At 41.6% G+C, this 27296-nt stretch overlaps 1 protein-coding gene across 1 annotated transcript in view; it reads left to right on the forward strand.

Annotated features, from left to right (window-relative positions):
- Window positions 1-5999: 5999 nt before the first annotated feature.
- Window positions 6000-27296, forward strand: part of b4galt2 (UDP-Gal:betaGlcNAc beta 1,4- galactosyltransferase, polypeptide 2) — a 59127-nt gene continuing 37830 nt past the window's right edge. Inside the window, exon 1 of the mRNA XM_030775478.1 lies at window positions 6000-6330. Coding sequence (XP_030631338.1) covers window positions 6000-6330 — 331 coding nt within the window. The remainder of the gene's footprint in view (window positions 6331-27296) is intronic.

A 27296-nucleotide genomic window follows, 5' to 3' on the forward strand; every position in this document is an offset into this window, starting at 1 on the left:
ACCATGGTAGTTGGTTTTTACTGTACAGCGTTTAATTAGACAGAGAAGCTACTCTAAGGTTTCTGTCTGAGACTGCTCTAATCTTTTGACAAGATACATTGAGAGGTGCGGTGGTTACGGTCTCTCATTATAATCGTATTAATGAAATGTGCGTGCTTGAATCACCGTGGTTCTTTTGCTGACACTGCATTTGCGGTCGCTCTTCTTTAAAGAGTAATCATGTCGCTGTCCTCTCATATTTCTATGTTAAATGGAGACCTGGCACAGTACATGGCTCCTGTTTTTTGTTTTTTTTTTTACGAGCCTGGTGATTTTAGAGAAATAACGTTTAACTGCCTCGATGATAAACATCGAGCCATGTTGTGTAACGAAGAGACGAGGATCCAGAAAAGCGTCAGAGGGAAGTGAAAACGGTCCTCGTTAATTTTACACTCCCCGCTGAGCCCATCAGAAAGCCGCTGGTGGATGAAGTCCCTGATACATATTTGTCTGGGAACAGTGACGCTCTATTGCAGAAACGTAGGTTTCCACGCAAGCTGGAATCTGAAACCCCAATATGGTAGCTCTGATTAATTTGTATGTGGAGCGATGGAGTATATGTACTGGAATCAAGCTGAGGAGATGTTTGAAGATGATCCTGCTTGAAGCATCTCACAAACTTCCATAAAGCAAGCATGAGAAGAGGGCTCTGCATACCCATGCTGCCCTGTCTGATAGGGTAGGGCAAGTTTTTCATGTATTTTGGATGAGAGCACAAAGGATACATGTGGGGTTAGAAGTCTTGGAGTTAGACCAGAATCAAAATGGAGGACATCTTCAGCTCTCTCTCTCTCTCTCTCTCTGTCTCTCTCTCTTTTTCTTTCTCTCTCTCTCTCTCGCTCTTCCTCGCCCCCTTTCTGTCACACACACACACACACACACACACACACACACACACACTTGTACTTCTATCTTTGTGAGGACACTCATTGACATAATGCATTCCCTGGTTCCTTACCCTGACCTCAGCCATCCCAACTAAATGCCTAACCCAAACCATTACCCTAACCTAAACCTGCTTCTAATCCGAACCCTAAAACCAAGTCTTAACCCTCAAACAGCCCTTTGAAGAAGTGAGGACCAGCCAAAATGTCCTCACTTTCCCAAAATGTCTTCACCCCCAAGGTCTAAAACTCAAACTGGTCTTCACAAGGATAGCAGCACAAGTGCACACTCACACACACACACACACACACACACACACACACACACACCAAGCAAAATATCGAAACCTTGACTGAATTGAAGGATTCTGGCCCCTAGTGTTTTACATTAGTGATGTTGTGTTTGTGTGTGAAGAAGTTTAATTGGCTCCCGGTGTGCTACATTCTCTAGAAAAAAAAATAGTGGTAATACTGGAGAAAAAAAAAACTTGAAGATTACTCTGGAATGTGAAAAGAATTCAAATGTGAACAATTTTATGCATTTTAGTTATCCCAGGAATACTTTATCCTCCCTAGGCACATTCATGATAATGTTTTTTCTTTCTTTCCTTTTTTTTTCTGGAGAATATAGTCCCTTGGGAGTGCCGGAAGAGTCCGGTTTAGTTCAAGTTTTCAGTTCTGTGGGTCCATTCTTTGCTTTTCTGCCGTGGCATCATCTAAAAATACGGAGAATGAGGTCAACAGCAGTGTGCTTGTTTGCAGTGAAATATATGGCCACAGGGTTATACACTCAACTTTTCTCCTCTGATCTCTCTGTAGCTCAGTTGTTTGTCTTTTCTTTGTTCAGTCCTCATTGTTTACCACAAAACTATGAATGAAAAAAAGATTATTTTTAAAGATGTAACATATGATGTTAGACCATGTAAATTAACTGTATAATCTAGAAAGAATGACTCATTCTTCAACTATGATATTGGATTTCTTTCACTCTTTTCTATCATATAGAATTCTGTTCGGCAGTTACGATACACCATGCAAAATAAATCAGGTGATATTCAAATATTGCATTGTGCGGTCTATATTTGAACATTGTCTGCATGGTTTCTTTTGAAGTCTTTGATATAATCAGTATTAATGCACATCTTACTCACTTAACACAATATTTATTTAAAAGCCGCGAGCTAGAATATAATAGGAAAAAATATTGAAAACCGCTGTTCCTCGCTCAGTACTGTAGAAAATACATACTATGGGAAAAGCCATTCAGTAACATACTTAATTCACCTATGGGTTTTGAAGGGATCTCTGATTTACTGTTTGACGTGAATATGAGTTTAGGCTTTATATTTTTCCTTTATCATTCCGGGTTTTTCTGAATAAACACTCAAGAGATTGAAATTTGAAAGGGCGTTATAGTTTCGTCATATTACTTTTCATTATTGACAGGTCTCATTTGAAAGAGCCGTCGCTTTAAAGATGAACTGTGCGCAGAGTTTAAAATCAAATTAATAATGTACGGTGTTTGAAACAGTGCCACGGCGCAGTCTGACAGTTATTAAAATTTCAGAATATACATGCTGTACTCATTTTGTTGCCAGTTCATTTGGAGGTTTTAACTCGTGTGAATCTAAAGGCCACGTTTTTTTTTTTTTTTATTTCCATTAGTGTATCACATACACTATGTGTGGAGTGAAATATTTATTGAGCTTACAGTATTTCTAGTCTGTTTAGAGCAAGTGCCTCATTTAAGACATTGATAAGGTGCCCATAGTGAGCTGTGAAAATAACTGTAGTTAATTCAGTTTGGCATATTTAAATTAGCCTCTACTGTAATATAGTTCAGAAGAATTTTGTTTTAGGTTAATACAGCTTCATATCACTAATTTGCCAACTTCAGTAGATGTTGAATCTCAAACCTAATTAATGTTGATTCTCTCGCCTTTGATTTAAGACGCATAGCCAGATTTTTAAATTTTCCCTTTGAGAGAATGATCTTGAAATTCTACTTTGCATTTCTTTATCTCAGAAGGTGTTTGCGTTTTACTGACGTTGTAGTTTGTTCAGACCATTTTTTGAGAATGACTGTGGTTGACTGCTTTGTCAATTTGTGTTTTAAATTTGTAACGTTGGGTTTTAAATGATCGTTCAGAATGAGAGTGCAAGTGTAGTTTGACAGTGATCAAAGTTGTATGTGGATGAAAGAGAAAAAAAGAGTATTAGGATCCTTGGTAGACATAATTTCCCTTTAAACAGAGAGATGGTGTAGTAATAGCATGGAGGAGAATGAAACAGGATTTCTCTTCTCTTTTCTTTTTTTTTTTTCTTCTTTTGCTTTGGCTTTCGCCAGGGGACGTTTTCCACCAGGTCTCTACCTCTGAATATTTCACAAGCATTAGTATTGAAAGAAGAACGTACACAATGCTCTTCAAAACAACATGTTCCAGTCAGATGCAAAGAACTTCTCCATCTTATATGAGAGTGTCGAACTTGAGAAAGAAGGTGCTTAACTCTTCTGGCAGAAATGAACATTTTCAAAATGTACTTTATATCGAACAACTGTGTTTATTTTATGCAATTATTGGTTGTGTCACGGCTGGTGGTGTGGTGCAGGACCCAAGTGCAAAGACACGATGGTTGACAGTGATAAACAGAAGACTTTACTTAAAATGAAGATAAAAATACAAGTGCAAACTAATAACAAAAGCCGATAACAAAAAGGTGCAGCATGACAGAGTGCTCTAAAACACAAACAACGATAGACAAAGACAAGGCAAAACACTAGGACTTAAATAGAAGGAGAACAAAACAGGGCAACACAGGATTGGTAGAAATTAACAAGGTAATAATCAGACAAACGGGAACAGGTGAGGGGCGGAGACAGGCACAGAACAAGAGCACAAAGACATATCAAATTAAAAGTCCAAAACGGAGGTGCAGGTTGTGACAGGTTGAATATTTATAATACCAGGACACTGAATCAAGCGAGTGTGTTTGATTAAATAAGTTCTTGTGTCATGAGACAATGTTGTATTTATTATATTAATGAAGTGTCATTGCTCTGTAATGAAGTATTCACTCTCTGTCACACAGTAATATTCTGACTCTCTGAAAGCTCCAGTGTTTACTGAACGCTCTTCAGCAAAACATGTCTGAGCAGTGTACAAATTTATTTTTACATATGCTGAGTTTTTAAATTGTTGCCTCTAGACAGTCAAACTCAATCTTAAGAGAAACCACGCTCTCCAACTCCTCTTTAATTTCATATTCAACTTCTTTAAACATAATCTCAAATTCGAACCAATCCTAAAAAAACCCCCAAAAAATCCCGTAAAAATATTTCTCTCTATCTTTCTCTCAGTTTACTGTACATCTAAACGTGTCACACATTCTGTCTCTCTATGTTTGTCTCTTTCCTTTTTATTCAGCTGTTTTTTTTTTTCCTCCACTTTACGGCTCTCTCTCACTCACACAAGCTCTCCAGGTTTTGTTGCCTTTTTCTTCTCCTGCTATTGATGGCATGATTCATTACAGTGGATGGTGGCGAAAGTAGGATGTGTAAGGGCGGTATTCCTCCCGACAACTGCTGTAAGGTGCAGACTGCTGATTTGGTCTACTTCTCCAAAGGAGAGCAATTCCAGGTTGCACTGCAACAAGCTGATGTTTTCTTTTTATTCACTGGTGCCGATAATAGTTATGCAGAGAGGCGATACAAAGCACCGAGGCAGCTGTTGTGGAGAAGTATAACAGTATAGGAGAGGGATTAAACACAAACTCGGCTCAATAACAGTAATGGTAGTTTAGTGCGTTATCGAACTGAGTGATCAGCGTGTGTGTGTGAGAAACAGTGAACAAATGACCGGCCCTCCTACCACCACCACCACCACCGTGTTTTTCCTCCTGCCCGGGGGGCTTCTCTTCAGTCAACCATGTGTGAAATCACAAGGCTTTCCCCTGGATGTTTCCACCAGTGATCATGGAGAGAAATTAGCTGCAGGCTTCAGACTTCAGGCCCGGTCTGTTTATGCCTCCCCTCCAACTCTCTCTCCCCCGGCTCCATACCCGTCTGCTTGATTGGAAAAACCCATCAACATTGAAATTGCTCACAGTAAGGTTTTGATGGTCACCCAACAGGCTTCCTAGTCTATGCTTATGTAGGCTCCATTATGCCTAAAAAAAAAAAAAGAAAGAAAGAAAGCCATTTTCTTACAATTGCTGTGCAAATCACATCGTCAGGAGTTAACTGGAGTGCTCATAGCTGCATGAAGTGCCATTGGTATTAAAGATGTGGAAGCTGTGTTGCTTTAGCATAGATAGAAGAGAGCCAGTGACATAGAGAAAGAGAGAAACACGGGGTTTTCATTGTCTGCACCATTCAAATCCGTCATGATTTGTCATGTCCGTCATAGCACAGAAAGGCGCTGGGTAAATTTACTTCATGTTAACGCAGTTGCTATGTTACATCAACATGTTGTCGTATTAATATGTCTTGTTACACCTTGACAACGACTAAGTGAAAATATTTCTGAAACAGCGTTACAGTAATAGTGGGTGTACGTAACATACGCGCACATGAAATGGTATGAGTGTGTGTTGGTGTGTGTGTGTGTGTGTGTGTGTGTGTGTGTGTGTGTGTGTGTGTGTTGGTGTGTGTGTGTGTGTGTGTGTGTGTGTGTGTGTGTGTTTGTAGTCTGAGGTTTTACCAAGGCACTTGACTAATTGTAAGCACCATGAAACACATACAGCTGAAGAGCTTTTCTATCCTTTATTCAATTTTTCTGTACGTGTACAGTGGACATGGTTAACTGAGTGTTGTCAAAGCAGTTAGATAACGTGGTAAGGTGAAGAATGGCCCTTATCCCTGAGCATTGGACTGTGCTATTCATTAGGTCACAGCAGATCTGAGGAGACCAATCGCTGCCGCTCATTAGTTTCTTAGCGCCCTTATCGGTTTTTTAACCGTTCCCTTATCTTCTTCGCAGGTGATTACAATCTCGGGAGCGGTCACCCAGCAGAATTCCCGTGGAGGAGGAGACCTGACCGGATGCCCGTAGCCAAGCGTCGGCCGTGGCCTTGACCATGACCCGGCTGATGGTGGGCCGGACCCTGGAGCGGATTTGCAAAGCCGTGCTGCTGCTGTGCCTTGTGCACTTCCTCATTATGATGATCCTTTACTTTGACGTCTACAGCCAACGTTTCGACATCTTCAGCCGTTTCAACGCCGCTCGTGGCGCTAATGCTTCCCGCGGCGCGCACCACTACTACTACAACTTCTCCAGACCCAACGCCACCTTCGCCAGTTACCTGGCTACGGCCGACCAGCTGCTGCCTAGCGCGCGGCCAGACACCAATCACACGCCGCCCACCCCTAAACCCATACCTCCGTGCCCAGAGATACCCCCTGGGTTGGGTAAGTGATACTCCTTCACTATAACCATTTATGTTCCGTTGTAAGCTTTCCATTGTCAATAAACGGCTTGTGGGGAAAAAGGGGATTAAAAAAAAAAGGGGGTGTTTGATCACCACCAAGAAGGAAATTGTGTAGAAATTCATTGGGGATTTTCCTGTATTGATGGTTTTTCAAGTGACCTGTGAAATTTAATTAAACCTAATTGCTCTGCGCGCCGCAATGGCTAAAGAACGATTTCAGATACTGTTAGTAAAGATCCCCAATCAGACCGATTGTTCGGAAGTCACAACGGTAAGAACAGAAACACTTTCGTGAGCGCGTGAAATCAGGTACCGCGTTCATCAAACAGTTTGTTCAGATACGGAAACGTGAGACAGAGGTGAGAGTGGAAAAAGTGTTTGTGCCCGGAAAGAAAAAAAAATCGACTTAATTAGCTCTGAACCTGCTTCAGATATAGTATTCAGAATCTGACTTGTACATGTGATTGTTTCAGCCTCCTTTCTTTTCTCAGAGGTTATAATGGATTCACTGCAGACTCCAATTACCGTAAAAGCTGATGTTTCACCCTGTTTTCTGGGTAGGGTGAAGAATAAAAATGGATTTAACGTCACTGCTCTCTGCAGCGCGGTTATATTTCATCCCAGACACTGAACTGCTTCATCAACAATCTTTAACACAGCGCTGTATCCAAAATGTGCTGTGTGACATTTGAGGAAAATGTCCTTGGCGTTCGGCGTGGTAAAACCATGCTGCTCTTTACATGCTAAATGGACACAATTTCTCTTTTCTGTGTTCACTCCCACAGTGGAATAAATAATAACGGTAAATAATTCAGGCAGATAATATTGCGTAGGGTGAGGTAAATGTACCATTTCGATGATGATCTAATGATGCTTACATTAACGTGAAGCCACAGTGGGGAACCACCTTAACCTGGAACAATCTTCCCCTATCAGCAGAAAGAAAAATACTCATTAACCACGATGTCATTGTGAGGCGTCCCCCCCCCCCCCCCCCTTACACTTAATGTGACAGTCCATCTGTAATGGATGTGCTGGAACACTGTTTGATATGCCTACAAGCAGAGGGCCTTTGCCACCCATATCCTCCTAATGACTTTTAAGTAGAGCTCTTAGGGGAGTTTGGCATGTTCTGCTCTGTTATATGACCTCTGAGCCTATGCATTTTCCCCCTCTCTTCACACTTCTCTCTCCCACCCTCTCTCTCTCCCACCCTCTCTCTCTCTCTCCCACTCTCTCTTTCTCTCGCTTTCTCTCTTTAGTTCAGCCATTCCTACTGATGTTGTTGACAGGAATTTTTTTTTTTTAGAGGCCACATCAGCACTTTTTTTGTGGTTCTATCACCTTTTTTTTTCACCCACCTCCTGCAGTTCTTGCGCTGTACTGAGGACATGATAGACTGTCTCTAAGCCCTCTGTGAAGTTTATGTTTTCCCACATTCGTAGTGTCCTCTGTGGTGCCGTTCAGGATGAGGCAGAAGCTTGGGGCTGACGCTGGTCATGCAGCAAGTGAACACTCAGCACCTCCTCCTCCTCCTCCTCCTCCTCCTCCTCCTTCTTCTTCTTCTTCTTCTGTTTATTTTTTACACTATAGAAGCTCTCTCTTCATTTCCTTAGCAAGCTGTTGATTCGTGCACAAAGAACCCAGTGTTCTATGTTCATCTCAAGAGTAGCTGATGCACTTGAGCGTTTTTGTTTGTGAGACACAAGAAAAGCTGTTGACGAGGGTCCTCTATCCTTGGGCTTAATTTAGTACTTCGCTGTCTAAGCGATTTGGTCCCTCGTGGATGAGCTGTATGACTCTATGCTGCATAGTTCCAGCTCTGAAGAGGGATTTCATAATAGCCATCAAGACAAGATGAGTAGGTTTTGCGCTCAATACTTTGGGAAATGCCCAGAAATGGTGATTAAAACCTTGCTCAGTATAAACATTGTGAAAAAATTACCTTCATAAATCCATAAGCTTGGTAAGAATACATTTGTGTCCTAATTACATTGAAAAGCTGTCACGGTTTGAGATGTGGTTTTTTTTTTTGTTTTTTTTTTTGCTAAATGAATCATCTGGCATTTGACATTAACGTATTCCCTTGTCACGGCGCAGTCGAAATCTGACAGAGATGAATGCACTTGCTATTGAGCATAGCTTTCTTCGGAGAGAGTTATTTTGTGCAGTGGATGCATCACTCCTTGGCGATGGAAAGGGAGGCTTGGGGATTAGAATGAGCAGCAGAGACACTGCGATATCTGTGCGCAAGTCACAGGTGCAGACAGGCATGGATCTCGTCGGAGAGGAGGCCCCAGGGACAGCCATGGGCCTGTGGTAGATATCATCCCCAGCTGGCAGGTGCCGTGTGTGGGTGGGAATTCACAGAAGCTTTCCCTCATTGTGTGGAGGGAGAGAGGTTAATGACAGACAGCTTGTGAACCACTACAAAAATGACAGAGGGTTTTTTTTTTTTTTTTGTTGTCTTTTTTTTTTTTCAGGGACAAAAAATATCCATGAAATTAGGACAGGAAAAAAGCAGCATTTGTCAGCTTTGATGTGATTTTGTCGCCTACAATCCAAAAACCTGTGGTAATAAAAAAATCGGTGCTAATTTTTCTACCTTACAATGTGGATTTTGTAATTAAACTGAAATTAGGTGGCAGACAGTTACCAGCAAGGCTCCTCGGTTAAATTCCCGCCAGAACTGGCTATCCCCTTTAGCTCCTTTCTTCCACGATCGTGTGTGTTTAAACATTAGAAATGTAAACCTAACGTCTGATTTCTATGAACCAACGCCCTGCGTTGCACTCACGTTTAAAACAACAACAACAACAATGTTGGAACAATGTACTGTTTTAATTGCGAATGTATTTGCCAACCCGATAAAGTAGATTTTAAATCGAGTGACAACCATCAAGTGTCCGCTGGTGGCCGCCCCGTCATAAATATTCATTTGAAACGCTGAAGAGGGGTTTGGGCCAGCCAAACCTCTGTCCCTCACACGTCCCCCAGCGAGACGAAACAGGCTGCCAAACACTATCACTCATACCCTGAGTCAAAGTCCCTCATCTGGATCTCACAAAATCATTATCTCAAAGATGCTCCACTAACAACCCCCCCCCCGCCCCCTCCCCCCTCCGCCGGTAGCCTAAGGTGTCCTTTCCCTCCACTGCGCTGAGAAAAAAGAAACGCGATCCAGCATCCAGTGGGCAATGAGCTCACTCCGTCTCACAGGAGACTGACACCTGGGTCCATGAGGAGGGACAGATCATTTTCTTCAGCCCCTTTACCGGTATTTTCTCCTCCAGGGATCTGTGCTGAGCAGAGCACTCATTTGAGAAATGGAGCTCCAGACTGAGGCAGGGCTAGGCTATGTCCCAGATAGAGCGATTGAGAGATTGAGTGGAAAGAAAGAAAGAAAGAAAGAAAGAAAGAAAGAAAAAAAGGAAGAAAGAAAGAAGTTGATGTCTTTGGTGGTGATTTGCTAACTCTCACATTGAACATCTTTATTCAGTCGTCACATAAAATAATAACATAATTTGTCTGCAGTCTGTTCTGTGGAAAATGCTACAAATGAATGTCACAGACATCAGTAGACAGGGCAGTAGTTTGTTTGCAGAAATGATGTCTATTTGTTCTTTGACTTCAAAGATTTCTTTGTTTATTGTTGTGTTTGTTTTTGGGTTTTTTTTTTTTTTTTGCCTTAACCATGTAAGAAAGTGGAAAAAGCTAAAGCAGGGAAATAAATTGGAAGAGGGATAGGGAGGGGTTTAAAGGAGAGGAATGCTGCATTATCCTTCCAAAATAATCCACATTAACCCTCCAGAATACACTGCCAATTCCTGTCAAACCAATACCCAAAAATACAAAACATAGACAATCTGTAACATTAATGGACAGACAGAAGGGGAGACAGTAACATGGACAACACAGTCTGGTCAATCACTCACGTTAAATAAGAATCAACAGTGAAAAACAAAACACTGACAACAAATACAATGACATTCCTATCTGCATTTCATAAAACAAGCATTAAACCAAACATCAGTTGTGATTACAGAGTATAGGGTCATAATGTACCATGAGCTTGTTATGTACATAATATTTTCTTAACTGCTCCTCTTTTTTTTTTAACATGTTCTCCGCTGATGCCGGCTCCCGTTCGATGTGGAATTCGTCAACTTAGGTAAGTACTCTTCTCATTTTCATGTCATTGCAGCATTTGTGTGCAATACCGTCTAATTCTCAGTGCAGTACCTCTTCGTAGTAAGTGTTTAGCTTTATAGAGAAATATGTCATATTCTTCATCAGAGGGAGCATGTGCATTGTTTTTTTTTGTTTGTTTTTTTTATTTGCGTAAAAATGTTCTTGTCTCAGTGATTCCCTGTCTTATTAATAAGCCATTAGGTATTAGCAATCTAGTTGCCATCTGGACACTGGCACACTGTTTACAAAAGTTTTCCGGTCAGCGCCTTCCATTTTAAGAGGTAGTTTAGTTGAAACATAACGTCTGGAAATAAGGAGAAATAGTCAAACAGTTGTTGACGGCTCAATTCCAGATCGTTACGGGGAACGCTCCACTCCGCACCAAAGTGATAGTGAGGTACGAAGAACAGTGGCTACACAACTAAATATAAACTTTAAAAGAACTCCTTTTGATTTCATGCTCAGTGATGAACAAATCAGCGTTTTTGGTGGGGGGGGGGGGGGGTTGCGGGTTTAAAGATGAATTTCTGATAATGAATTTCTGATAATGAACACATGATCAAGTTTATAATAAATTCTCACACTCAGCGATTCATTTGAGACCCTGCCTTTAACTGTTAAAGCTCTTCAGCTTAGTCAGAAAAGCGTTGCCATTAACAGCCACTTCACAGAATATGCAAAGTGTCCATTTCGCTCCTAATTTCTGTGCAACAGAGGGTACTTCAAGAGTGCACTCTCCTTAATTATTCATCAGTGTTCTTAAGTTTCGCTCATTCCTGTTTTTTTTTTTTTTCTTCTGCGGTATATAAATGGTAGAACAGCGTTTTTGTTTTTACCCTCTTAATCCCTCTTGGTTTTGGGCACCCCAGGGTGTTTGTGGCTTCTCTGAATGAGAAGAGAACGGCTCTCAAAACCGTGCACAACCAGAGAGAAACCACCTTTCTCCTCCTCGGAGAAAGTGCCTGCTTTTTTTACCCAAACTCTCACGAAATATTGTGCACAGGAGGCGGCATGTTAAATGACTCTTGTCGTACGAGCGTGCTAACTCGTGCTGCTTTTAAAACGACGCGCTCATAACCACGCAGCGACGCTTAGCTGCGTGTCTGAGGCTCATGGTGAAGGGGGGGGGGGGGGGGGGGTGGTCCTCTCTGCACGTTTAATGTGACTCTGGGGGGGGGGGGGGGTGACATTGCGAAGTATCGGCGAAAAAATAAAAACATTCCTCTAAGCGACCTTCTCAAAGCATTTAAAAGCTTTTAAACCAATTATGTTTTGTTTGTTTGTTCTAAAACAGCAATGAATGGATTCTTGAGTTTAGTGTGTCGTCATTATCTGGATTTTTATTGCTTTGATATTTATTCCTAAATGAACAAATTGGCCTTATGTTTCGATTGTCGGCTTCCGCATCCTTCCTCAGCGAGTCCCAGGGGTAAATGATAGCTGGTCACAGTGCTTCAGCACCTCAGTAGAACAAAAACAAAGAGAGATGAGACTGACGTTTTGAACCAGACTTGCTTTGTGATCAGGCCTGTATTTTACCATTGTGTGAGACTGTCGGGAAGGAGGCCAGAGGATGGACGTAAGTGTTAAATATGAATAGAGGGCTGTACAGATGTAATGACACATGCTGGAAAAATAACCGCGTGCCACAGAGGCGGCAGTTTATCACCCCTTCAAAACTCCGGCAAAGCAAAGCATTCAATAGGCTAACACAGCCGTCCTTTCAAAGGAAAAAAAAAAAAGAAAACGGTGGGGGGGGGGGGGGGGGGGGGGGGGAGGGGGGATATAGAAGAGCCTCAATTACCCGATGAAACACACAAAATGACCCTCACAATAACAGGAAAGAACTCCGGACACAGTAAATAGCAGCTCTAACAGCATTGAAATGAGACGGCTTCCTGAGTTTTTCACAGTATTCTAGGCTCAATCTTGTTTTTGACGAACCGCTGGTCTGCCCAGATGCTTAGCCGCTTCTCTAAACAGTTTTTTTTTTCTCTGCTGATATCTAATGGGGCGGCAGTATTAAGATTGTCACATTGAGTCAGTGTCTTGGAGAACATGGTGAACACAGAATCGATGAGTGATACAGGGAGGCATGCTCAGTTTGATTTGGGGGGTGGGGGGGTTGGCGGGGGGCAGTGTGTTTGTGTGTAGGGTGGGGGGGGGGGCACTGGGTGTCTGACAGTGTTAGAAAATTGCTTCCATCCCCTCTATTACTCCAAAGCAGCCATTAAGAGATTGGTGCCTTAACTTAACAAGCCTCCCTAAATGATAAATGACATAACAGGAACATAATATTGTCATCTGTAAGAGGATTACAGTGTTATTGTGGATATTTTTTTTTCTTTCTTTCTCAGTGGCTGTAGAGGAAGCCTGGAAGGCAAGATGTGTGATTGCTACGATTGTCTTGAGCTTTATTCCACAGGCGTTTGAGATGGGAGAACAGATACATTAAAGATACAGCTGATTATGCAGCTGTTGGCTTCAGTTCAGATGAAATACTTGGATTGTAACCCATATGATGATATCTATATATATATATATATATATATATATATATATATATATATATACATATATATATATAAAACGTGATAGAGGACTAGGGCAGGAGATTCAAGCACTGCTAATTCTACTTCACTCTGGGTTTTTATTTTATTTATTTATTTTTTTTGTAGATTAAGTCAACAATTCAGTCATATTTGATTCATAAATCATTCATATTTGCTTTTGTTGATTTATTCAGAGGTGGTTAATTATTTATCGACAGTGTTTCTTCTTTTTTTTTTTTTTTTTCCTCCCACATCTGTAATTTTCTCTGATTGGCCTGATTAAATGGCAAGTCATCTCTTACGGACATAGAGGATGCCCTAAAACAGATCAAAGGATTTGAGGCACACATATTGGATAGAGCCTAAACCCATTAGGACAATAAGCTTAGCCCGGTGGCCACGACAACTAAGAGGATGAGTGAACTGTCCTCCTCTTTTAGATTACCAGCACACTGAAATTTAGCCACTTAGATGATCAATAGACGGCCGTAAACTATCGGAACCCTGGTAGTACAGGATTCAAACCATTTAAACAGTCTCTGTTTCTCTTATCCAAAAAAAAAAAAAAAAAAGAGATTTGTTTTTGCACTTGCAAATGGAGATTTTTTTTTTAATTTGTAAGAAAACTGACAGTTATTGTCAGGGTGAATCAATTAACCACGCTGTGAACCGAGCCTACGGTCTCTTAGTGTCAGATTTCATTTACTTATTTATTTTTTTTGTTTTGATGTAGAAACGGAAAGGTCTTGTGACAAATTACTGTCAGAAGCTCTGGACCGTCTTCACTATTCGACTGTGATAATTAACGTCGGTAACGTCAAATCACCTCACTGCGGAATGTTTTTTTCCCTCCTACTCCCGTTAATATACAAATGTTAATGCGGAAAAAGAGAAACTCGTTAACTTGCTCCCGTAGTCTCTAATGCGTAAGACCGCCGTACGTTCGAATCTACAAACTCGGTAGCAAACATTACATTCTTCCCCATCAACTACCAGGCACACTGTGCTGCTAATTAGGGCTGGGCTTCCCAAAAGTGTTTTAACACAAACGGTATTGCAAAATTTCTTGTTATTAGCTTTGTTCTCTTTCCCAAAATCTATGAGTGACTGTGAACAAATGAAGTGTCATTTTGTACCAGTGCAAATGCCAAAATATGTGAACAAGTGAAACAAGTGAAAGCGGATTGAAAGTGGATTTTACATCCTAATGCGTGTTGTCACATTTTGCCTTCATTACTTGACATTAATGAGGTTTTCCAATGAAGAAGTCATATCCACAGTAGAAGCTTGAGTAGAATGTGGAAAGCTTGAGTAGGTAATGCCGGAGACTGCATCATGCATGAGATTCCATCAGCACTCTGATGCCTCTAGCTTTTCAGGGAATGGCCTTAGGGTTTTTGAAGCGATGGTGTCCTTTGTTTTTACGGTTCTGTCTCTGTCTAAATGGACGTTCTCACCATAGTTGTTGCGATACATTTAATTCTACTACCTCGGTTTGCTGAGCTGTTTTCGGTTTTCTGTACGTTTCAGAGAAACCACAAACAACGAAAACACCATAGTAAGTTGTACGGTTTTAGTGTGTAAAGTCTTTTGCTGGACTCTAGCCAGCTTTAGTAGCAATGCCATTTGTTTTGAAGCGAATAAGACCATTAAAGGCACTCTACATTGCAAAAAAAAAAGCTTGACTGAACAAAAAGCCAGAGGTTACTTGGGGTTTTCTCATATGCCTAGACCTACTTTTTTTTTTTTTTTTTAAACTGGCTGTTGCATTGTATCAGGTGTGAGGCAGAGAAGATGCTTTGGAGTACACAGCATAATAAGCATTTTTGTGTGTGTGTGTGAGTGTGTGTGTGTGTGTCATCTCCACTTAAGGAGTGCGCCAAAATGGAAATGGCCTTTCATTCTCAAAAGAAAATAAGTGCCACACTTGATTTATGTGACAGGAAATTTTTTTTATTTTTTTTTTTTCCAAGAGCAGTGGTATTGCTTTGACGGTGTTTTCTTTTTTCCAGGTGAAGGAAAAACACCTAAGCCTCCAATTTTGAGTGTCAGAGTTCGGCTTTTTATGTTCGATGTGTTGTCACGTGTGTTTTTCTTTAATGTGTTTCGGTCAGTGATGGAAACGCAGGAAGTATGAAATGGCATGTGTAACCCATTCGATAGTCGTTGCATTTAATAGTCTATAAAGCACAGGGATCATAGACTGTAATAGAATTTTTAATGTAGCCACTTTGTATTGCCAAATACATCCCTAGTTGCAGGCTAGATAACCTGTCATTTCACTACCTCTCACCAATAAGCAGACTCCCAATCCTTTCATTCTACAGGGATCTTGTTAAAAAAAAAAAAAAAAACAGATGCTGCATCAATATCCTTGTAGCTATAGGAAGAGCTAAGGTAATTTCATAGCGCAGTCCAGTAGTCAATATCAGCTTCGATAGGCCTGTGATTCTCACACTGGACTGCTCAGGCCTTTTGACCTCTAGAGTCAAGTGACCAGAGCGCCAAACATAAACCTTAAGATCTCTGATAACGGTCTTAGAGGAGCTGTCGCGTAGGAACGCTGCTGTAAAACAGGAGAGAGGAGAGAAAAGAAACTGTTTCGTTGTGGCAGTTTGCTTTTTCCTATCGCCTTACAGTACCCTACAGTTCCCTCTATATTTATTTACTACAGAGACTGGCATTATTCCAGCGTTTCATTGCATCATCCACTTGTTCCGCTGAATCATGCTCCCTTTAGCATAACACTCCGTGGCCATTTAAAGACTGGTGTTTTCAGTGTTGGAAAAGGGGTAATTTAATTTTATACACGGCTTTGGTCTCTTTAAAGCTGTTGCGTAACTTGAGAATCATGCAGGAGTAGCCAGTTCCCTCTGATAAAAAAAAAAAAAAAACATATGAAAAAGAGTATCTTAAATTGATCAATAATTGATCATATTAGTATTAAATATTTGGCAGTTGCTGCAGCGTTTTTCATTTTTACGCTCTGTTGAAGAAAAAGTACCTTTGATGCTGTAGAGACAGAGACAGAAATGTAGGATATGAATACATCCTGGTCATTTATTTTTTTTGGCAAAACATAGCTACCATCGTGCTATAAGTGGCGTCTCAAGGTTGCGGTTCTACTGTGGTAATATAAAATGTTTCCATTTCACCTCTCGGGAATGAGTGACAACATAACGAATGTAAGACATGTCTCTGACAGAAGCCTTTTTTGCTCCATTGCAATAGACTTTTGAAGGGAGCACATAATCAGTGAAAGTCTCTCTCTCTCTCTCTCTCTGCCTGATAGAGACTCTTTGTACTCATTTTAAAGAGCACTGTATTTCAAAAGAGGATGTCTTCCTAGACATCCTCTAAGACATTAGAAAGATTCAGCCAAATTTGCCCCAACACCTCCTCTTTCCACAGCCTATTAAGATTCTCTACAGGAGGAGTGTATTTGTAAGGTATGGGTAGGGGGTGTGGTGTGAGTCTACAGGGTGTGGAGAGGAACGGACACTGGGTTTGTAATACACTGTGTGGTCAAAACTGTCAAAAGAATGGCAGCAAAGTTGCCAACCAAAAACTAAAGTTACAGTAAAATGCCTTAGATTCAGTCAACATGTGAAAAGAGTTACAGAGTTACAAAGACTGTTAATTAGCAGAAATTCGTTGTCAAGATGAGAGTCCCTTATAAAGTGTTTTACATGTAATGAAATGATTTAAAAATAATAATAATACTAAAATCCACATTCAAATCCTAAAACAACACATCTATTTTGTGAAAATGTTTTTCCTTTTTTTCAGGAGGCTAGTACATACACATGGGCTCATGCTATGCCCCCCAGGTCCGTATATCACTAATCTGATGCCTCTGACCAATCAGTTGGAGTTGCTATTACAGTAATGGTGAGATGATCCTATACCAGCCTCCCACCCACAGAGACTTCCAGTTTTGTCCGTGTGGATGCCTGGCCAAGCCATAATGGCCCCTACTGGGATGCGAACCCAGGTCTCCATGGTGGTGAACCAGTGTCTTTTTTTTTTCGTTGTTGTGCCCCCTGGGCACCCTCTCCTGTGTCATTACTGCTTACCATACTGGGTTTTTTTTTTCTTCTACATATACACACTTGGTGGATATTGTCTGTCACCCGTCACCGTGGAAATATTTCTGGTAGCAATTCAATTTAAGGAATGTTATGATGACTTGCATCCACATAAAATCAAACTCTGACCAGTTTTTTTTGTGTGAATTATGGATTGAGTTTTATTCTATAATACGAGTTTGATTTCCGTGTTAAAATACATTTACGTGTGTAAAATTAGAGTGATTTCATGAAAAATAGAGAATATGTCTGACAAAATCCATTAGACAGCAGGGAAAATGTTCAATTGCAGTTCATTATTGCACTTTTAGAAGCAAGCGTTCATCATTCAGAACAAAAAAAAAAAAAGGAAATTGTTGGGTAGGGGGAAGAGGGGGGCCAGTATGTTGTGAGGTATTGATGAGTCGTTAACTAAATTAACAAAGGGAGATACTAACACTGAGTTCAGGGAGACCTAAACTCAAATATCCAAAATTTAGCTCCCTTCTGGCCGGCTCCGCTGTGTCCTCATTAATCCCTTAGAAAGCATTGATGTTCAAACAGATAATCGCAGACAGTTGCTGTTGATGCCTGCAACAGTGTTCACGTCAAAATTAGTCTTTAATATGTCCGACAGATGGCAATGGCATTTTAAACTGATGTTTCTGTAACTGGGGAGAAAAAAAAAATTGTGCAGGCTGCTAGTTTGACTGCAGGCCAGTGAATGAAGAAAGAGAGTTTTTTTTGCTCAACAGTTTCTTTGATACTTTAAAAAAAAAAAAAGCCAAACAGTTTGTTCTTATTTATTGTGACTGCTGCTGTGGAGAAGAAAGGTGAGCTTTTCATTTCACTTTGTCTTTTTCCATTGTCCTAGCTTATGATCATGAAAGAGAAGTGCGTAAAGAGATTCTGAAGAATTAACTTCAGAGTATGATTGCCAGAGCTAGTTAATGTCAAGCACAGGCGAACAGCTCCTAGTAATTAAATTTAGAGGGAATAGTGAAAGACATCCACAACTTAGTGAACTGCTCATAAATCATGGAGACTTTGAAAGTACAGAGATGAAGTCTGTGGAGGGCTGGATGTTAGAATTGGAGGACATGATCTAGCATGCCAACCAGTTTGTAACCGAATCTGAGAAGTCTGCGGAATATGGAACAGTATGCGGTACTGATCTGTCGACTCTGAACCCTGCGGGATTCGAAATCTCAGCTCGCAGCTGCCACCATGACTATTGCACAGATAAGCTCTATAACAATTATCAGTGCAATCACACAGCAACGCTAGAACTATGAAACGGTTACATGACGTTCTTCCAGTACGTCGATCATTGGCGCTGAATGTGTGCCTCACTGCAATAAGGCAAAAAACAAAAACAAAAACAAAAAAAAAACTCCACACCGGTAAGTCCCTTTTGTCTTGTCGCGAATGGCGCGGGGAATGGCTCGGGACCTATGGTGTTGACATTGATTTTTGGATAGTTCAAAACTGCCCTTCTGCTCTGCCTGCTCAAATCAGAGCAACTTCCACTGATTTTTATTAGAGGAGCAATCTGAGGTAGTTGGTTTTACTCGTATGGCCAAAGAGAAATGGATAAGCCACATTCAGAGGAAGTAGGTCACTGCTACATATCCCAGTAGTGCTAGCTGAAGCAGCATCTGTATTGATCATGTAGCTCTACCCCCAGGAGAGCACACTGTAAGCCTTTGTTTTCCCACACTAAATGAAAGGAATGGATTCTTCTTGTGGTGATACACTAGTATAGAGAGTTCCTCCAAGGTGTCAGCGTACTAAAAAGAAAGAGAAGAAGAACCAGTAAGGGGTGGGAGGGGGGGGAAGAAACCCTACATAGTGAAAAAGAAAATGCTTGTGTTGTCTCTTATTCCTAAAATTATTCTTTCACAATCCTTGATGGGTTCGTCGATAATGAGTCTTGTATTATACAGTGCAATCATTACTAAATTTAGCTTTTGTATTTTGGATAATATGACTGTAATTATACAAGAGAGAGAAACATTTGTGAATTTGAATATGATTGACTGCACGCTGGCTCTAGACTGTTTTGGTTATTATGAGGATAAACAACTGAAATTCCCACTTTGCTCATTTTTATCTGACATAACTGAACTCTATTAAAAGGTGAATCGGCTTTCCTCTGGCATGAGTCAGCTAACCGCAGTTTAATTTTTTTTTTTTTGTTGTTTGCCCCGCCTGAAAAAAAGAGAGCGGTTTTAATGCATTTTCATGTTGGTCAGTAACAAATGCCTCATTCTCTGCTCAACCCTTTGTAAAAATCCTTTCTTTGGACTCATTTCAGAGCTGCTGGTTGGTTCCAAAGGCCTGGCTTAGGGCTCTGAGTCAAAATCATTTGCTGGTACAGGCCTTCTGCTCAGATACTCATCCAGCTGGCAGGGTGAAGAGCCTGTGCGCGGTTTCAGCCCAACCTGAGGCCCTGCCGTTGCTGCTGGATGATAAGGTTTGACCAATCATGGGCCTTCAAACCTTCCTTTCCAAATTCCAATTACGCCGTACTGCTGATCTGAACGCATGATATGGACATGCAAGCCTCTCCCTTCCACTGCGATATGCCTTTTTTCTGTTGTTGTTGTCATTTCATTTTTATCCTCTTCTCTCCAGCAGTTACTTGTGTTGGAACAAAGTCATTAGTATCAGAAAGGTTGTAAAGGCAAGTGTGTGTGTGTTTGGAGTATGTCAGGGGCAGTCAACGTGTTAGATGCCAGATCTAGCTTTGTGTCATGATCTGGGTGTTAATGACTTATTGCAGCCGTTTGCCAGTCGGGCTACCAATTTTTAGGTCTGAAGTTTGTGAATGCTTGTTTAGATTCCTGAAAAAATCCCAGGGATCTTAGAGACTGAGATCAGAAGGAGTGAGCTATTTTCTGTCTGAGAAATTGAGGAAGCGAAGAGAGAATGAAACTCTGTTTGAAAAGGCACGCTGTGTCGACTGCAGGGCGCAGTGACAAAGCCCCTCTTGGTCCTTCATTCCCTCCGAAAAGGACGTGCCAAACCTTTGTGCAATACCAAAGATCTTTGGAACTGTGTCCACTGTATCTTAAGAGGATTGAGGTTATGGCTGCATTAAAAACAAAAAAACAAAATAACCCCTAAAAATTTGCCACAAGGAAGCTCACTCATGATTCATTTCTTGAAGCCCGATCTTTTGGTCGAGGGACATGACTCTGGAAATGTATTTTTGTGGGACACCTTCAGAACTATCCAAACTTCCCAATGTTATGGCCTCCGCAATCTAAGCACGTCTTTATGTCTGAAAACTGTTCCTTTTATCAGTGAGTTTCTGATAAGGGGGTTTTGGTGACAGAGAGATGAAAATGACAGTACATAGTGACTCAGTGCTTTGGGTCTCTGTTTCTTTGCCTCTATCAAGAACATCACAACAGAATAAATAACTCTACAAATTGATAAATGTAGTTTTTCATCTAATGTGGTGTAGCTGGGTCACAAAAAAAAATGCTGGTTTTCACCAACAGTCCTGCAGTTTCTGTTTAAAGATATAGAATTTTAGGTGGTGCTATGACTCATGTTTATGTAACGGTCTCTGGTGTATGCCTTATAAAGAGACTTCTCTGTGTGTGTGTGTGTGTGTGTGTGTGTGTGTTGTTTTCTGTAAGCACCGTGTAAGTAAGTTTCTTGGTATGTTTTTAGAAAACATACAGCTACACTGTGGTTTGATACTCTTAATTAACGCTTTCACTGAACTTTAAAGCACATCCCCTGAAAAAGCTGTATCCCTAGTAAGATTACCTTGTTAACGCTGTATAAGGAGGCCTTGAAAATTGGTTGTTGACCTTCATATAAGGACATAGAAAGGATGTGTGCACTCACTTAGAAAGACCAAACATACAAATGATATTTTCACAAGTCGTAGACATATAGAGAAGGATTTTTAAAGGAAAATTAAAATATACTTGGGGTAAACATTTTCAGTTTTAAACAAAGGAAAAAGGAAAAAAAAAAGTACTCCTTCAACACGTGATACTTCATTTCCACTTTATGGAGCTGTCTCTGATTCAAGTACATTTCTGCATAAACAGCCTGTGTATTTGTTATGACCAAACTGTTCAGTACATAGAGCTCAGCAGGTCAGTTTTAATGGCTTTTCTGCGCTGCTTCATTTAATGTTGTAATCAATTATTGATTGTCTTGTTTGTCTGTTACCTCCAAGTTTAATTAATGCTAAAATACAGTATCTTCCCAACAGGCTGTCCCAGTAACTAGAAAACCTGATCATAGACACATGGATCATTAAGCAGTCTCAGTTTACCAAGTACTCTATTGCCAATACACAGAAAATTAATTCTTCAACATCCACAAACTAAAGTGGGCTGAATATGTTAGCGACTCTTATATTGTGAGTTTCTAATGTTTTGGAAGAAATGTAATGTGAAATATTGAAATTTAAGTCGCTCAGAAGTAAGGATTCATTATGCTTTCTCCTTATTATTTTCGATTGCCCCCCCCCTCCCCCAAACTCTTTTGAATATCTTTTTTTTTATTATTATTTCTTACTTCTTGTCTCCTGCATCTGTCCTTGAGGTGTGAATTGGGGGGATGGGGGGGTGCGGTGTTGAAAAGTGTTCTAGACGCAGTGAAAGGAAACGGTACAATTTCACACTGTTTTACCCCTGGCTAGAGATGGAGCCATAAGAGAAGAGATTGCAGGAGAGGGGCTGGATTGTTTCACTGCCCTGATCTACCCAGACATAGGTAGATGTGATATCAAAGCCCTGTGGAGAGAGGTATGCGTGTGTGCGTGTGTGCGTGTGTGTGTGTGTGTGTGTGTGTGTGTATGTGTGTGTCTGTGTGTCTCTGTGTGTGTATGATTCAAGTCCACTTGTAAATCTCTCCTCCCCTCTCTCTTTGTCAGTCTATCACAGAGAACAGCTGTCCGTTTTCCTCATGACTGCATTGCTTTGTCACACTTGTGAGAACTCAGATGGTTTTTTTGGTTATGCTGATACAAGCATTGCTAGAGTCCACATGCTGTTGGCAGGGCTTTTGGTAAACGGAATGTTCTAGCTCCAGAGCTCCGTTGGTTTCCGGCTCCTGTTTGTTACCTATGGAGGAGGTGGTGGTGGGAGCTCGTCCTCCCCTCTGCTTGGCCGAACGTCCGTGGCCTGACATGAAAGGCCGGTTTTGACTGGGAGAGATGGCAGCTGGCGACCTGAAACAAAAGGAGCCTTTCTATCTCCCCTCTGTCTGCCTTTCAGCTGGCCCCCTTAGAACCGGGGCTCCGGCCTGTTTTGAAATCAAAGCTGTCACACTGGCAATGGAGAAGATGGAATCCGGTTGCCTCGGTTTTAGAGGAGAGAAATGCAAAAACTTCAGCTATAAAAGGAGTAGAAGAAGGAGAAACTGAATAGAGCCCATTTCCAAATGCACCCCACCCCCCCACCCCCCAAGAAAAAACACACACCTGACAGCAAGCGCTGCTCTCTTGATTTGTGGGTTGGCTTTTTAATTCCCTTCCCTAATATGTTTCTCATCTCTGCTAGCTCTTCACTTTGACAAGTTTCTGTTTAACAGATTAGAATTACCTCGGAAGCACTGTGTTCTCAGCACACTCTAAAATTGATTTTTTTTTTTTTTTTTACTTTGAAAGTGCCTGCGCTATGTTTAAATTTTAATGTATTTGTTTTGCTAAGCGTCAGCTAAGGTCCTGTCAACATATATTTCCGTTTTTTTGTGTTCCAAGCCACTCAGTCGTTTCGCTTAGAGGTTAACTGCGTTTGAATGGGATGAAAGTTTAGGTTAAGGTTGTGTTGTGTGAGATTTTTGCCGTTCGCTCTGTCATCCTGGTTTCATAATGGCATCATAGACTTTTATTTGCTCTGCGACTTTCGATAAACTCCGTTACCGATGCAGCCAATGTAGGGCCACTTAGCAATTTACTGCACTTTCCAAAGGACGTTTTTTTTTTTTTTTTTCCATTAAGCTCAGACCAGAGTCTTGCGACCGTATTTCTAAAAGATACTTTAATCACCCAGACATGTCTATCTCTAATAATTATGACTTTTGGAAGACATCTCTCTTCGTAATAACTTCGACAAGGTCGACAGGAAATAGAATCAACGTTTATGACTCTGCGCTCTGATGTTTCATTGATGGCTCCCTCCGTTATTCCTTTATTTCAGAAGCCAGTGGGCTGTTTGCTCTGAAAGTCTTGCGTTCATTGATCTTCTCCCGACTTATATTCCCCTTCGCTCGGCTCTCCCTCTCTCTGAGGTAATGCGGGGAGATGAATTTCAGTATGTGATAGAAACTCATTTTAGTATGCACAGTGCAGATGAAAAGAAGCTTGTACTTCATTTTGTCCTGGAGCAATACTTCAGACTGGTAATTGTGGAAATTGCGCAGTCGAGGGAACAAGCCACTGGTGAATACATGAGTAGGTAGTGTAGTTATATGTTGTTATTAACAGGTAAAGTAATATTCTTAGAATACAGGACACATCTCAGTGCTTGGTGATTCTGGAGCAGTGTTTCTGTCGTTTTGAATTTTGAATGTGTTGTTGTTGTTTCTGTCTGTCTCTCCCTCTCCCTCTCTCCCTCCCTCTCTCTCTCTCTCTCTCTCTCTCTCTCTCTCTCTCTCTCTCTCTCTCTCTCTCCCTCTCACTCTCTCTCTGTGTGTTAGTACTGTACGTGAATCCTGAGTCGTATTTCAAATGCATTTCATCTCGGGCTATCAAAACAGCTTTTAGTTTTGAGATAAGACAGTCTTCTTTTTTTTTTTTTTTCCTCACCGTCTTCTCCTTCAAGACACCCACTGCATTGAAGAATCAGGTTTTATTAAGTTTCTACACTATATTTTCCCCATACACTGTCTTTTTTTTTTTTTTTTTTGAGAACTTAAAATAATTTCCCTCGCTATGCTAACGGTTAGGACCACACCGTCTCTTCAAATACCACATATTTAGAAATTGGGCAGGATAGGCAGTTACCGTCTTACCCTGTGCGACAAAGCGGAAAGCCTGCTCGTGTAGGACACGGGCTGCGTAACTGTAACCGTGGACCGTCACTGCCCGTGGCTCTTCGTCCTGGCACAGCGGATTCGCGGTAAACACGGGCACAGCGTGTCCTTTGGCCTGTCCGTCAGGCAGGGCTGTGCCAAGGTCTGTGCTGTGGGCGAAACACTACACGGCATGAAATACAATCGTGTTGCCTCTATCATCACCTTTTTGGAGCCGTGCTCTGCTAAACAATGTGTTGTTGAGGAATCTGTAACACTAGAACACTTTCAGAGACGACTTCTAAATAAGGATGTCTTTGAATTATTAAGTCCCTTAGCGACAGATGCATTTTAATACTCTCAGGTACCTAGTAAAATGTATATTGTGATGGTCAGAAGAAAGGAGGAGAGGACAGTTACAGCATGCAGGGAGTGATGTTTGAGTGCCCCCCCCCCCTCTCTCTCTCTCTCTCTCTCTCTCTCTCTCTCTCTCTCTCTGATGATGATGTGACAGAGGGTGTTGGTAATTCTCCAGACAACCCTCGGAACCTCGGTATTTGCTGCCTGTTCAGACCCTGGATTAAGTGGTATTAAAGCCCATTGTGCTAATCCAGGCCTTCTGTTTTTGAGGTGTAGTGGAGATTATACGACTTCCTTTGTGGGTAGTACATATTGCCATCCCACTGACCCCACATCCTGTCGGCATTGTAGCCTGCTGTGTGTGTGTGTGTGTGTGTGTGTGTGTGTGTGTGTGTGTGTGTGTGTGTGTGTGTGTGTGTGTGTGTGTTTTTAAAGGTTCAACATTACTCAGACTGGTGTGTCCTGGTGTGCCCACTGGTAATGTAAGGGCAAGTTGTGACTCCCCGATGGTTATCTAGAGCAGCTTGTCTCCTAACTCCCCATGAGTGTTGCTGGGATTGTAGATACAGACAGGGGCAGCTGGCATCTCCTGGCACGGAGTATGGATTTGGTTTTCGGGACAGGCGGATTATAAAGCGGACCCCTGTGGTATGGCATCCCCAGTCGTGGTTACAAATGAAGTCTAACCAGTCGCAACTTGGACTTGCATACTTATTACAGCTTTTCACACACACACACACACACCCGCGCACACACCCACCCAGTCTCTTTTTCTCTGTACCTTTGAGCTTCTCTCAGTCTTTTTGACTTATGCTCTCTTCATTTCTCTCCATCTGTTTCTTTTAATCTCCATCCTTCTCCTTTCTTTTTTTTTTTTTTTAACTTCTCCTTCACTGAGCGTCTTTCACACTGTCTGTCTCTCTTCCTCATGATGTAGCATTGTGTTACATCCCTCCTCCATCTGCTCATTGTTTCTCCCTTATGCTTCAGTAGTCTCACCCATAGCCGCATGGCTCCACTGTACAGTACTCTGCTCTGCCAATGCACCATCAGTGAAGAATATTAGAAGAATGACCCTTAGGTTACCGCGTAGTTGTTTTTAATTCAGCGTCAACTAATTGCACTTTTTTGTTTCTCGTTGAAATAGATATAGCTATACGTTTCTGCGGGTTCTGTTTTGGAGTGTGTTACCACCAGTCGACGCGCACCTTATTCATTTATGTAAAGAAGAATGTGGTCCTACTGTAGGCACTGGCAGAAGAAACTCTGTGTAATGCACTAGAACTGAAGCGGAGTGCATAACTAACCTCAGCAGAGCTTTGCCCCTATTCACAGAAAGGATTTAGCATCTGGGTCAAAGCCCCATTCAAAAGGTCAGAGCCAGGTGGGAGCTTTTCTCACTGTATAGAGGTTTTAGCAACACACTGAGTGATTATCTTGTGGTGAGATGATTGGATTGAGCTTGTCTCTTGATTTGCGCTAAGTAGATTTCCAGATACTACTAATCTCCCACAAACCTCCCCCCTGAGCTCAGTGTGGACAAGCCAACGCTGAGGTGCTGGAGCGTTTTTCGCAGGATTTGTCTTTCTCATGCGAACCAGAGTCTCTCTCTCTCTCTCTCTCTCTTTCCTCTATCCCTATCCATCTCTCTGTCCATATCTATTTCTCTCCCTGGCGTCCTGCTCAGTTTGTCATCCATACTCTCTTCTTTCCCTCTCCCCCTACCTCCCTCTCTCATTACGCTACAATATTTGTGGTGGTGTTATGTAACGCTTTGTGTAGGGTTTAAGAGACAGCATAAAGGGCTTTGGTGATGAGGGGAGAGGGTTGGAAATAAAGCCAGAATGCTCAGGTAACGGATGCAAATACAAGTGACAATGCTTACACAATGTACAATGTATAGTACAGCATGTTACTGTAGATCTCTGAGCCTTCCCTTCAGATAGTTAGGCCCATTGTTATGATGCGCATCTGGATCGTGGTACACACTGCTACTTAACTCACATTCTATTTTAATCCTATGCAGTCACACCTCTTTGATATTTGAGAAGTAGGCTCACGAGTGCCTGTTTGTGTTCAGTCAACTCACTCCACATGAATGTTTGTCCCCACTGATACACACACACACACACACACACACACACACACAGCACACACACACGCACACACACACACACTCATACACACTCACACACAAACACACACACACACACACACACACACAGCACACACACGCGCACACACACACACACTCACACACAAACACACACACACACACACACACACACACACAGACACACACTCTCTCTCTCTCTCTCTCTCTCTCATTCCCTCTCTCTCAAACACACACACATAGACGCAGAGAGAGAGAGAGGTTCTGTTCAGAGACGAGCAGCGATGCCAAAACAGGTGGTCAGAGAACAGCCATGAAAAGGTATTCATAGTTTAAAAAAAATAAATTAATTAAAAAAGAGGGAAAAACTGGCCTGTGTTCCGCTGTATTCTCGACAGCCTCTTGACTGCATGGCTTTTTCATATAAAGCCGCTAATTAAATGTGGCGGAATCCAATCAGCCTTTGCAGAGAGATCACTTCAAAGGGACCTTCTGGAAAGATAGGGGACGGCACAGAGTGAAAGAGGCGTGCTGGATTTATTGAGAGGGCAAAAGAGAGGGTGTAATTAGTTCAGTGACTGGCGTTTCTCATAAAATAGTGGCCACAACAGCCTTGTTCCTTGCCTGTGTGTGTGTGTGTGTGTGTGTGTGTGTGTGTGTGTGTGTGTATGTGTAT

This window comes from Chanos chanos, chromosome 5 (assembly GCF_902362185.1).
Source record: "Chanos chanos chromosome 5, fChaCha1.1, whole genome shotgun sequence".
NCBI lineage: Eukaryota > Metazoa > Chordata > Actinopteri > Gonorynchiformes > Chanidae > Chanos > Chanos chanos.